Source organism: Rhamphochromis sp. 'chilingali', assembly GCF_963969265.1.
Source record: "Rhamphochromis sp. 'chilingali' genome assembly, chromosome: 8".
Taxonomy (NCBI): domain Eukaryota; kingdom Metazoa; phylum Chordata; class Actinopteri; order Cichliformes; family Cichlidae; genus Rhamphochromis; species Rhamphochromis sp. 'chilingali'.
The window spans coordinates 31,797,590-31,811,124 of NC_137935.1; the positions used below are offsets into that span (position 1 = coordinate 31,797,590).

The 13,535-nt window shown below is 43.3% G+C and overlaps 1 protein-coding gene across 1 annotated transcript; it reads left to right on the forward strand.

The window, feature by feature from the left end:
- The first annotated feature begins 414 nt into the window (after nucleotides 1-414).
- On the forward strand, nucleotides 415-13,535 carry LOC308401717 (zinc finger FYVE domain-containing protein 1). Its single transcript, XM_080890066.1, has 12 exons — nucleotides 415-646; nucleotides 1,364-1,645; nucleotides 1,870-2,092; nucleotides 2,188-2,405; nucleotides 2,549-2,655; nucleotides 4,504-4,612; nucleotides 4,693-4,790; nucleotides 4,904-5,021; nucleotides 5,820-5,990; nucleotides 6,142-6,334; nucleotides 8,314-8,412; nucleotides 11,539-13,535. Exons 1-12 carry the CDS (start codon nucleotides 527-529, stop codon nucleotides 11,769-11,771), a joined length of 1,971 nt encoding a protein of 656 aa, XP_080746192.1. The 5' UTR covers nucleotides 415-526; the 3' UTR covers nucleotides 11,772-13,535.

Below are 13,535 nucleotides of genomic sequence, written 5' to 3' on the forward strand. Positions count from 1 at the left end.
TGAACATTAGCAAGCAGCTCTAGCATGGAAGCACCGCTCCGATAAAATACTCTCTGTCAGTTAAGGAAACTTTGATTTTGTGCGTTATTCTTTAGTTGTGAAGAATAATAAATGTGTTATTTTGTATTAACGTAGCAAGAAATGTTAGATGAACGTTATTTGTGTTTGGTTCACATCATTAATCCTAAATAAGAAAAAAATATAATAATAATATATATTAGGGGCCACAAAAGACCGGTCACATGGGTCCACTCGGTTTTATTTTATGCTTTCTCATTCCCTGATGAAGGAAGTTTGTTGAATGGCATGTGAGGTGCTGTATTGCGGCTGACCACACGGTGGTGCTCATGTTTAGACCAAAGTCAAACAAGCGCGTCTTACGTTGCTGCCCTGCGTGGCCCCATCTGGCTCCTCCTACAGTCCACGCGCTGTTGTTGTGATTGACCGACAGGTAGGCGTCATGTTAAACTTTCGCTTTGCTCTTTGGTGCTGCTGCCACAAATGCGTTTCAATTAAGTGAACAACGATGTCCGATATACTGATGAAAGAAATGGATAGTTTGTCGATCAGTCCATTGAAGCCAGAGGACCGTCCCAACGGCGGCGGCCGGAGCTTCCTGCTCGTGGACGAGCAAGAAAACCTGCAGGTAAAGTTAGCTAACATCAGCTGAGCTAACGGCGGCTAACAGTTAGCCGCTAGGCTAGAAAGGGGAAGACTCCTGTTACGGAAGGCCCTTAACTATCTTTTGTCACGAAAAGAAAAAAATGTTGGATGAGCCAAATCTGCTTTCAGCGCTAAATCGATCTTTTTGTCTTGAAGCTAATAAAGCAAGTTTGTTGAGGCTTTAGCTACTTCACGACGCTTTGCTAATGCGACGTTAAACAGCGTGTTTGGATGTTCGTCGTGTTTAGCCTCTTGTCTTTTTAGCCTTTGTCTGTATACAGCCCGTGGCTTTAACGTGTGGATGGTGTCTTGCTTATAATACTGTGAAAAAACATTAAATTTAAGTTGTAAATAAGAGCAGCACAACAGCAGACAGGGTTGCTATTAGGAAAGTCCCTGGTGAGTCATACAGCACAGTTGACCCACATGGAAGGCACCCTCACAGTGTTACAAAGTACAAGAGATAATGTTTTCTTGTGTACTTAAGGTAATCTGTATGAACAACCAGCGTTAAGATTGAAGTGACTAATCCCCCGCAGTTCTTTTTTTGTTTTGTTTTTGGTTTCTTTGTTTAAAATAAATAATACCGTTCATAAAGAATCGGTAAAAGTAATTTGCCCAATTGTATCACGGTGCCACAAAATAGCTCATCTCTGTAACCAGCCTGTCTCTTGGTGCTCTTTCTCCTCTTATCCTATAGGTCCGGGATGAGGCAGAGTTCGTGGAGCGACTTGGCTGTGCCGACGTAGCGGGCGTCAAGGTCCTCTCCATCTTTGGAAACACCGGTGATGGCAAGTCCCACACGCTTAACCACGTCCTGTTTGATGGCGAGACTGTTTTCTACACCTCCAAGTCCCCCAGCTCCTGTACTGTGGGAGTTTGGGCTGCTTACAACCCCACTCTCAGCCTCATTGCGCTGGATACAGAGGGCCTCTTGGGAGCCGCAGCCAATCAGAACCAGAGAATGCGGCTGCTGCTGAAGGTAAATTTAGCGGTTGCTGCTTGGTTTGGGTGGAATAATTGGAGGAGTCTGTGATTTTGTGTGCTGACTTCTAGTATTGTCTTCTTTGCTTGTTCTGCTGAGGTAATGGTCACATCCTAATCATGTAAACAGAACAGTGAAACTCACTTTATTTCTCATTTCCAATGTTTTCATGATATAAGCAAGTCATCTTATTTCCAGATACATTTTTATTTCAATTTCAGGTGCTGGCAGTGTCGGATATAGTGGTGTATCGCACACGGGCAGAGCGTCTTCACAATGACATGTTCCAGTTCCTGAGTAGTGCCTCAGGGGCATACCTGAAGCATTTCACCCCAGAGCTAAGGGCCCTGTCTACCCGCTGTGGTCTGGATGTACCCCTGTCCTCTTTGGGGCCTGCAGTCATCATCTTCCAGGAAACAACACACACGCAACTCCTGGGCCAAGGTACTTCCAAGCAGAACTTTAGGATAATTATTTCCCTTGGTTGTAATTTCCTGTGTCACAGATTTCAATGTTATTGTCTTTCCTTCCTGTTGTAGACTCAAAGATGGCCGGCTATGCAGACACACTCCTCCAGAAGCGTTTTCATGACCTGGGTTTGGGGACAGAGGCCTTCAGCTCAGTGCAGTACGTAGGCACTCAGACGATCACACCGCCCACAGACTATAGCGGGCTGCTAGAGGCCATCAAGCAGCAAGTGAAGAACACTCATACACGGTCCCCCCGCCAGCCTGGGATAGTGTTTCATGCACTAGAAGTAAGTGAAGAAGCACCATATTAGAGGCCTTTTAAGAAAAAGCATATGATTCTTTTTAATCCTTCCTTTGTGTCTCCTCAGCCTTTTTTCAGCTCCCATCTAGTTCTCTGTCTTCTAATCCCTTCTGTTTTTGTTTCAACAAGGCTCTGAGTGAGCGTTTCTGTGGAGAACTATCAGATGAAAAGATGACACTGTACTCCTTCTTCCCAGATGAATACTTCACCTGCTCAGCTCTCTGTCTCAGCTGCAAGTAAGTCAGTAACGCTGTCTACACACAAGAGCTAGAACTGGTCCTTAAAATTTGAACGTATGGTTAGTCGAACCTCGGATACAGGAGGAACAATGCGGTTTTCGTCCTGGTCGCGGAACACTGGACCAGCTCTTTATCCTCTCCAGGATACTTGAGGGTGCATGGGAGTTTGCCCAACCAGTCTACATGTGTTTCGTGGACTTGGAGAAGGCATTCGACCGTGTCCCTCGGGGTGTCCTGTGGGAGGTGTTGCGGGAATATGGGGTGTCTGGCCCATTGCTACGGGCCATTCGATCCCTATACAACCGTTGCAAGAGCTTGGTTCGCATTGCCGGCAATAAGTCGGACTCGTTCCCGGTGGGTGATGGGCTCCGCCAGGGCTGCCCTTTGTCTCCGGTTCTGTTCATAATTTTTATGGACAGGATTTCTAGGCGCAGCCAAGTGGCGGAGGGCTTTCGCTTTGGTGGCCTCAGAATCTCATCTCTGATTTTTGCAGATGATGTGGTTCTGTTGGCTTCATCGGGTGAGGGCCTCCAGCTCGCACTGGAACGGTTCGCAGCCGAGTGTGAAGCAGCGGGAATGAGGATCAGCACCTCCAAATCTGAGGCCATGGTTCTCAGCCGGAAAAGGGTGGCGTGCCCACTCCGGGTCGGGGATGAGTTCCTGCCCCAAGTGGAGGAGTTCAAGTATCTCGGGGTCTTGTTCGCGAGTGATGGGAGAAGGGAGCCGGAGATCGACAGACGGATTGGGGCTGCAGCTGCAGTAATGCGGACGTTGCACCGGTCCGTCGTGGTGAAGAGGGAGCTGAGTGTAAAAGCGAAGCTCTCAATTTACCGGTCGATCTACGTCCCTACCCTCACCTATGGCCACGAGCTGTGGGTAGTGACCGAAAGAACGAGATCATGGATACAAGCGGCAGAAATGAGCTTCCTCCGAAGGGTGGCTGGCCTCTCCCTTAGAGATAGGGTGAGAAGTTCGGCCATCCGGGAGGGGCTCAGAGTAGAGCAGCTGCTGCTCCACATCGAAAGGAGCCAGCTGAGGTGGTTCGGGCATCTGACAAGGATGCCCCCTGGGCGCCTCCTGGGTGAGGTGTTCCAGGCATGTCCCACCGGGAGGAGGCCCCGGGGCAGACCCAGGACACGCTGGAGAGATTATATCTCTCGGCTGGCCTGGGAACGCCTTGGTATTCCCCCGGATAAGCTGGAGGAGGTGGCTGGGGAGAGGGAGGTCTGGGCCTCTTTGCTTAGGCTGCTGCCCCCGCGACCCGGCCCCGGATAAAGCGGATGAAGATGGATGGATGGATGGATGGTCAACCTAAACCTGAAATATTTAGATTGCATAGTTGGGAATGTGTGAGAAGTGTGTATTATTATTGTTGATCTGGAAACTGTACTCATCTCCAGCGCTGGGTGTTTGCAGATTACCTAATCACCTTGGATGGACTGTTATTATAACCACACCTTTCCTGAGTTTTTTCTCATTTAGTTTGATCCAAATAGTTCTAGTTTTCCATCTCAGAACAACAGCCTTTTACTGTCTCTGTGACTGAATCACAGTAGAGAACAGTATTCTTTAAAAATGGGAATCCTCTGCTTTTCTTGTGGATGTTAACTATCTCCTCAGTGGGATGCATAAGTGCTAATTCTTTTTCCATGTTTTGGTTTTGGTGAAGAGAAACCTACTTTGCTTCTTAGCTACTCTTCTTCCTTGTTCTTTCCTAAAACCTGAGAGCAGCGTGTGTGTGAGAAATTATAACACTTGTTCAGAATGAGTGCACTGTAACCATAGGTTTCTTACAAATCCCCCTCTCCTTCACCAACTCTAATATCTGTCATGTCGACTCTCCAGCATTCGCTGTAAAAATGGAATGAACCACCTGAGAGACAGAGTTCCCCACATGGCAGATGGACTCTGCCAGTATGCACACCAGTACAACAACAAGGTCCTCATCTGTAAGGTAAGAACAGAATTTCACTGCTAGTTTTGGTGAACCTGTATGTTGTTGTTGTTTACATCTGTTTTGTGTTGCATGTCCAGAGGTGCTATGAAGCTGGCAGAGAGGTGATTGTTGTGCCCAAAACATCAGCTTCGTCTGATAATCCCTGGTTTGGACTGGCCAAATACGCCTGGTCAGGGTATGGAAACTCACATATACACACTTAGGCGGACGCTCACACTCCTCTTTGCCTTTCAGCCAATAATCTCACTTCCACTGTCTGCTGCCTTGTTCCTCTCGTCCCTCTTTCAGATATGTGTTGGAGTGTGCTAGCTGTGGGGTAATCTACCGCAGCAGACAGTACTGGATGGGAAACCAGGACCCAGAGAGTGGTGTGGTGCGATCAGAGGTCAAGCACGTCTGGGAGGATGTGAGTACTAAAACATGCTTAACTCATGTTTATATTTAATAATGTTTATTTCACAAAAAACATCAAAAGAATTTGTGGAGAGTGTAAAAAATAGCACCTGTTGGTTTTATGTTACATATTTTTAGTCTTTGTAAAATAAGCACGCAGTACTGAAATACTGTTTTGGATTTTTGTTGCCTGTAATTAAAGCAGAGGCAAATTGTTTTAGTGATTGTTGTCCTGACACTCAGTAAGGTACTGTCATATTTTGTCACTGCCCTAGAGAAAAAATATTCTGTAATGGTTAAATTCATTTCTTTAGGCTGTCTCGTTATGGGTTGGGGTGTTATTTAATATATTTACTTTTAGTTCTGCTAATCTAAATAAGTAGCAACTAAACGTTTGAGGTGTGGTGGAGTACACCCTGTGCCATCAGTTTGGATTCATCCCTGCATGCTGCAGGCATTGCTGCTATAGAGAGAGCCTGCAGCTAAGCTTTCTCTGCACACAGACAAAACAGGATGCTCGCATGTTTTGTCAGATGTAAATTTAAGTGAAACACTTGGACTGTTGAGCCATGCTATAACACCATCATTGCCTTCCTCCCTGCAACTGGGAGTTCCCAGTTATTGGCCTCATACGGTAATTCTGATATTAAATGCTAAACTGCAAGAAATTCTGGGGGTTAAGATGATTCACTTCAGCTGATTTGCACTTGTGACTGTAGAAATGATGGTGGAATCACTAATGGGCACTTAATTTGCCCATCATCCTCTTTATCAAGCTTTTAATTGAGATCACACTCTTGTCTTTCTTCAGTCTGACGCTTTTCTAACCAGCCACCAAAATGCTGCCCAGAGGGTCTTGGATGGGATGAACTATGTGATTCAGTCAGTGTCAGAGTACGGTACTGGCCCCACCAAAGCTGTCACTGCCTGGATTACTGACCAGGTGGCACCTCCATACTGGAGACCTAATACAGAGATCACTGTGAGTATGAAGGGCTAACATTTAGAAACACAACATAAGGCACTAGAATAACTATAGCAGTTATAAGTGGTTAAATTTTTGGTCTTCATTGACTTGTGTCTGTCGGTGTGATATCTGCCATCACTGTATCCCCCTCCCTCTTTCCCCTCAGGCCTGTCATGGATGTCAAAAGGAGTTCAAGGAGGCTGAAAGGAAGCATCACTGTCGATCATGTGGGGAGGGTTTCTGCCATCCTTGTTCCAGCCGCAGGATGCCGGTGCCAGAGAGGGGCTGGGGCAACAGTCCTGTCAGGGTGTGTGAGGCCTGCTACCGCCAGGGAGGTCCTCCTGACACCAACAGCCAGGGTAAGACAGAAACAAGCTGTCAGTTAAACTGCTGGACGAGCCTAAACCTAGAGTTACATTAGACAAATGTCTTTCGTCATTGTAGTCGCTAAGCACTCAATTACAGGTGAGCCCACATTTACACTTAATGTTATGTGACACGCACACCTGTGTATACAATGCTGTTAATTTTAATATTAGACGATGATAACCTGAGTAAATTTTTAAAAATGCAGTTTTTATTTGTTATTTTAGTTATTGAAGGACGAAAGTTATCCAGATCTCCATGGTCACTTGTGAAAAAGTAATTGCCTCTAAACCTGATAACTGGTTGTGCCACCCTTGGCATCAAGAACTTTTGTCCCACTCTTCGCTGCAGAATTGTTTTAATTCAGCATTGGTGGTTTATTTATGTGACTGTCACTCACATTGTTGCCATTTTTGTCCAGTCTCTTTCTTAATGTTGAGTCATGAACTCCACAATAAGACTCAATGTGAACTCTGACCTTAAGCGAGACAAGTTGACCTGAAGTACTTTAGATGTTGTTCTGGGTCTTTTGTTACCTCCTGCATGACTCATTGATGCGCTCTTGGAGTAATATGGCTGGCTGGCCACATTTGGGAAGGTTCACCACGCTTCCAAGTTTTCTCCATTTGTGGATAATGGCTCTCACCATGGTTCACTGGAGTCTGAAGCCTTAGAAGTGGATTTGTAACCCTTTTCAGACTGATAGATGTCAGTGAGTTTGTTTCTCGTGTGCTCTTGAGTTTCTTTCGGTTGTGGCATGATGTGCTGCTTTTTGAGATCTTTTAGGCTACTTCACTTTGTCAGACAGGTTCTATTTAAGAGATTTCTTGATTAAACAGGTCTGTCAGTAATCAGGCCTGGGTGTAGCTAGTAAAGTCAAAGTCAGTCTACACAAATATGTGGTTAATTCATGATTTATAAAGATGGGGCAATTACTTTTTTACATAGGGCCAGTTAGGTTTGTATAACCCTTATTAGATGAAATCATGAGTTAAAAACTGCATTTTGTATTTAACCCTCTGGGGTCGACGGACGCACTGGCGCGTCAAAATCACATGACCAATTCAAGACGACACAGCTACAAGATGCAGCGACTCAGAGTCTCCATTTAAACCTGGGTCGAAAGTACGGACTTCAAACTATATACCAGTTTTTGAATTGTGTCGATGGGCCACAGGCAGATTCCAGTGTAAACGCTGTTCCCACATGGAAAACAGGACCTCCTGCTGTCAGACCTGCAGGGTTTAGGCCTGTGGTGTTCTCCTCTGTCTTATACTGAACACAAACTATTTTTTTGGACTGACACAAATAATTAGTGTGCCTTCTTATTTGATGCAGCACACCTGATTGTTCTGTAAATAGATTTAAATGGTTATATAAAAAACGCCCGAGGCCTTGGCTGCATTTTTAAATAGTACCAGATAACTTTGTTGTTTGCAAAACTTGTGCATAATTTTTAGACATGTACAATTTCTATTTGCATTTCAAGTTATGAAAATGATTCGTTAAATATGTTTGTGGGTTTTACAGTAAATAATATAACTTTTTTTTTACTCGGATTTAGAATTTTTTGTCTAAATTTAGATCAATTGTGCTAATATAGTATATAAAAATGAAAAAATAACTCAAATTCCAGTTATTTGAGGTTGTGCTGAAAATAATGATACCAAACAAGGCAAGATAAACAGTTTTTAAAGGTGAAATATAGACCCAGAGGGTTAAGCAGGTTATCTTTGTCTAATAATAAATGTCTGGTCTGAAAGATTTAAGTGTGACAAATATACAAAAAAACAAAAAACACGGTATCACGAGGGGAGCAAATACTGTGTCATGGATTTGCAGCGTGCATACCGAACAGTGAGACTGTGTGTTTTCATGCATTTGATGCTGGTCGTCGCGGCTCCTGACTTGTTGTTATTACTGCTTTTGTGTTTTGATTTCTTTGTCTCTCACACACACCTTGTTTGTTTAGTCTGTAAGGTGGAGCCTCGTGGTCTGATAGCTCGCAGGGTGACGGAGGTGGCACAGTCGACACTGGACATGGTCACCACAGCTGTGGACTACCCTCTCTGTGAGCACTGCTTTTTTCTTTTACCATTACATGGTCTGTTGGTGCTCTGCAGCTTGTTTTATATTGTCTCCTCACCACTCAGATATTTGTTGGTAATTCTAATACCTGGTTTTAGCACAACCACTCCATGAGTGTGTTAGGATAGGCTAATCTACAGGCGTAGGTACATCTGGGACATGATCGGATGGTTGGTTTCAGAGTGATTTTGCATACTGGTGTTTGTCATCCACCAAGAACTGAGTGCATGTCTGTGCAATACCACTAAAATTATATATTATCCACCAGTATCAGTTTAAATTAACGTATAATTAAAGTCAAACTAGTTTGATGAACTGTGATGAAATTCCAGACTGCTAAGCTTCAACATCAGTGCAACAAGAGCCAGTTTACCTGTGACAGTGGCAACAAATTCAGTTAGTCAGTGATTTTAAGTTAAAGCTGGTACCAAAGTCTCAATAGGCTTCTGATCATAAGCAGAAACACAGCTGCAGATCGAAACAGCGCCTACCTTTTTTCAAACTTTGATTTTATATGTATTTGTAAAGATATGATGTGAAATGTCCCGTTTTTGTCTCAACTCCTTTAATAATAAAAAAATAAAGATCCTTTCAAAAATTCGTGAATCCAGATCAAAAATATAATAACTTCTAAGTTCTGTCAAACTCTACGTGTAGTAAATATTAAATGCATATATTTTTATATCATGCTGCTTTCAGACAGACAAATCCAACCTGTCACATGACCTCATCGGTGGAGGTAATAATAGAACGCTTTGGCACAATTTGGGATTTGCTCGACCTTGCTCTAAAACACAGATGAGTGAAAGCCTCAGACTTGGCACAAGAGTTTATTGTGGAAACTGATGTTTGAGTGGCTGAGTGCTCCTGCAGAGTGAAGGACATAGCGTGAAGTAGAGCAGGGCGATATGGCCAAAAATATTTATCACGATATATATTTGAAAATTTGCGATAACGATATAACTGACGATATAATTGATGCGAGACAAAATACAACTCCACAACATTACTAGCGCAAAAAGACAACCTATCATTTATTTTCACTTAAAAATTAAACAAGAAGCTGGTTTTTATGTACATTAAAAGCTTTATAAAAATGTAACAGTGCAAATGCAAATTCCTTGCTGAAAGTTTAACCAAAAGGCATTTCCAGTAGAAATGGGCTGACATATCCTGAGCATAACCATGTATAATATCCACTGAAGTTAAAAAGAGGTGCTTTGCAACATTAAACTGCAGTGTGCAGTACGTATTTTTCGGACCATAAGGTGCACGGGATTATAAGGCACATTAAGCGAAACAAAGCAGTCAGATAAATCAAACTTTATTAAACTCATTCTTCTTGCTTCCTCCACTTCTGTACCATTGATTCATTAATGTTGAATTCTCTGGCAGCTGCTCTATTCCCATGTTGTTGCAGTATATTAATGACTAACCTCGTATTGTGGATGGATTATCTCAGTTGTTCTCCTGACTGAAGTTTGGTCCGTTTACAGCATCCTGCCATGCGATTGCATTTGTCTCTAACCATGAAGAACCTTCACGTTAACTTTTATAAGTGGAAAAGTGTTAGTGTTCGTCCTCCAGCTTCACTGTGTATGTTATGCTAACATAGCTGTGTTGCTAGCGATCACGTAGCACATAATTATATACCAGCTAGCCCAACTTCAGTAACCCTACAAACGTCACTGCTGTTTAGTTTCCTGTCTTCATTTATGTTGGAAGTGATAGCAGAGCTGTACGTTTGATTTTTTTCAGAAATCTCTCAGTCAGAACATGCTATATCATGCTTAGGAAACTAGCGAAACTAGCGAGCTAACTTCCGCTAGCTTCCTGCTAGCTTCTAACTCCGTTAAATGTAATACATTTTGTTTTCATGGATGCCTGGAAGTTAAACTTCATAGTTACACCTGGTAAAGCAGCAATGCTGATCGTTTTATTAAAGATGAAAGAATTTAGACAGTTTTTAATTCTTAGTGATGCTGCAGTGTTCGTTTGACCTGAAGTATACGGAGTTTAGGACCCAGATTACTCCCAGATTTAAGAGCATCTTAGTCCGACAAATACGACAATAACGACGACCGCTTGCATGTTCTGCAAAAAAATGTGCTTTGTCGTGTATCTGACAGACAAACACCAAACCAGTTCCACATCACTGAAGTTGCACCATTTTTACAAACCAATTCTGGTTCATCTGTTTCACTCAACAATCGGCCATGTGCGTATGAAAACAAAGGCACTGCGCATGCGCGTTTTACTCCCATTCTATCGCGATATTTCATTTTCCTATCGTTGCCTAACATTATACCGGTATTACCGTGAACGGTATAATATGGCCCAGCCCTAGCGTGAAGTCAGCCTCAATGAACGGTTTCCAGGAAGGAAAAACCAAATATATAGGATGTTGGGCAAAGGGATTAAAATAAATGATTCTGAATCACCAACCTGACCAGCACTGCAATGGTGACCACATAGGTTCTCAGATGATAGCTGGATATATCGTCTGTCCTCTGATGACAGCAGCGGGGTTTGGTGCTTCTAGTGTAGCGAATAGCCTTGTGAATAATGGATAACTGGTATTGGGTGTAAGGCTGGTGGTTATAGTTTGCTAGTCCAGATCAGTTTAAAAAACTAATTAACAGGCAAAAATGTCAGGTTTAGGTTTGTGTTTCAGAAAACGCAGTCCCTCTTTGTCCCTCCACGCAAGCTGTTTACTGGAATACAAGCCTCAACTGTGACTGATCAAGACTACAAACCTAAACCTGAAAGCTTCTTGTACAAGAAAAATAATCTTCTTCTCTAAGAAACACAGAGAGGGAAGATAGAGTTTTCTTTAGTGGAGCTGAAAGGGGTTTGAATGGGCTGTAATGGAGATGCTGTTAGATGGGTACATATTACATGTTGCCATCTTAGGTGGTGAATGTAACTTTGTTAACACTGGACAAAAAGAAGACTTCCACTTTGAAGTAGTCAAAGCTTTGAAAAGTTCCCCCTCCCAACACACACACAATGAACAATGCATTTATGTTCTAAGACAATAAAAAATAAAAAGCCAATCTCTGATTTAAAATCTTAAACTCACTCTTCTCTGTTTGCCCGTCCGCTTCAGGTTTCGTGAAGGACGTGGCTCGGCCAGACTACTGGGTGCCAGACCAGGACATCACCAAGTGCAACCAGTGCTCCAAACCTTTCACTCCAGCCATGTCGAAGCACCACTGCAGGGCCTGTGGGCAGGGCGTTTGCGGGCCCTGCTCCACACACAACAAGCCCGTGCCCTCTCGAGGTTGGGACCACCCGGTCAGAGTGTGTGACAGCTGTCACGCCCGCACAGACAGCCTGTGACCTTTTCCACCAGGCAAACTTCTCAAAGTGCTCTCAGTTTTTCTCAGATGGGCTACAAAACACTGTGAATCTTGGCACTGCTGCTCCTTGGAAACCAGGAAGGGGACTAAATGGCAGGTCTGGAATCAGCCTTTGTTTTATGTGAAACGGGAGCTGCTCAGATATGTAGAAGGATGACCATCTGGATTCCACCGCTCAGCCGGGATTTGCTTTCGGTCTCTTTTGCCTTCTTGAGCGACTGATTTCCTGTCAGCCGTGAGATGATTGACAGCCTCTACTGACCAATCGAAATGCTTTAACTGGAGAAATGGGAAGCTGGACATGTGTTTTGAACTGACTGCTTTTAAGAATGAAGACTTTCATCTCGACCAGTTATCATTATAACAGCAGAGCTTGAACTCTTAACTGCACTCGAGGGTGGTCTTCCATGCTCATTAATTTCTCTTTGCACAGGCCAGCACCATGGTTCTCAGTTTGAATATGCTCTTAGTTAAATATGACAGGAGGACGAGTAAAAGGGACGTACTGGGAATAGTGGGAGATTTTAAAAGTTTGAATGGTCTTTTAAAACGTAGCCACTCACTGCAACCACTTACACGGTGACAAGTCCTGGTTAAGGAGTATGTATAATCATGATAGTGGGGGGGGGGGATGCTCCTACAGTACTCAGGGCAGAATGCAATGCAAATTGGAGAAACACAAACTGCAGCAGTGTGTGCCTTCATGGGAATCTTAACACCCACTTATTTAACCTCTTGGGTTTGCTTTTGGAGATTTCTCTGTACGTTCAAATTCTGAGCTCATTTGTGCCTAATTATAGAGCCACGATTATAGCCTCCATCCTCTCGTGAAGTTGTATCTGCAGTATAAAATATGTAGCTGTTGTCATGTTAGACATTCCATTATATAGAAGTACCTGTGTACTAATGTAGATTTGCCTTTCTGGGGTTTTATAAGAAGTGAAGCACTGATGTTTCCAGGTAGCTCTCTCAAGCCCTTTTCAGACATCGCTGCTCTCATCAATCTATCAGAGTGACGGCGTTCTGTCGCTCAGTCATAGTCATCTCAAAGGCTTCAATCAAAAATGCCAACAATAATGACTGGAAGAGCAACACATGATTTTTTTAATTTCTTTTTTGTGCAACAGGAGTTGTCAACATAGGTACTTTAAAGCATTAGGTTCTATCTGGCAGTGTCACTAAGAGCAGTGTGTGTGTTTGTTTGTGTGAGAGAGAGCTGAGCTCACCCCTCCAGCACAGGCTCGGAGAGTAAGATCTCCTTTCTGGTTTAAATTTTCTTAAAAGAAACTACGATTAAATGACGTTATGTGCAGGTTATTTCTGGTCAGGGAATTCTCTAATGAGGGGAGTGGCTCACTGAGCAGCAGACATCATCAGCTGTCTTGTGTGCATGTCCGTAGTTGTAACTCGGTGCATTTAGACTCATTTCTTGGTCTGAAATACCAAGACTGCTGCTGTTTCCGATGAATTGATGGGAGTTGGTGTCTTTGAAGGGCTTTAAAACAAAGAACACACCTGATAGAGTTGCTCTCATGGTGAATGACATGCAAATGATATAAACACTGATGGAAGAAAAACGACATTTTCTCTCTCGAGAGACGTTTTCTGTGTATCATACTGGACTCTTTAGTGCTTTATCCCAGTTTTCAAAATAACCACTTATCAAATTTTCTGTTAAATCTAGCTACTGACAATCTCAGTTTTTGATGAGGCTCATCCAAATAAATAAATAAAACAAAGGAGA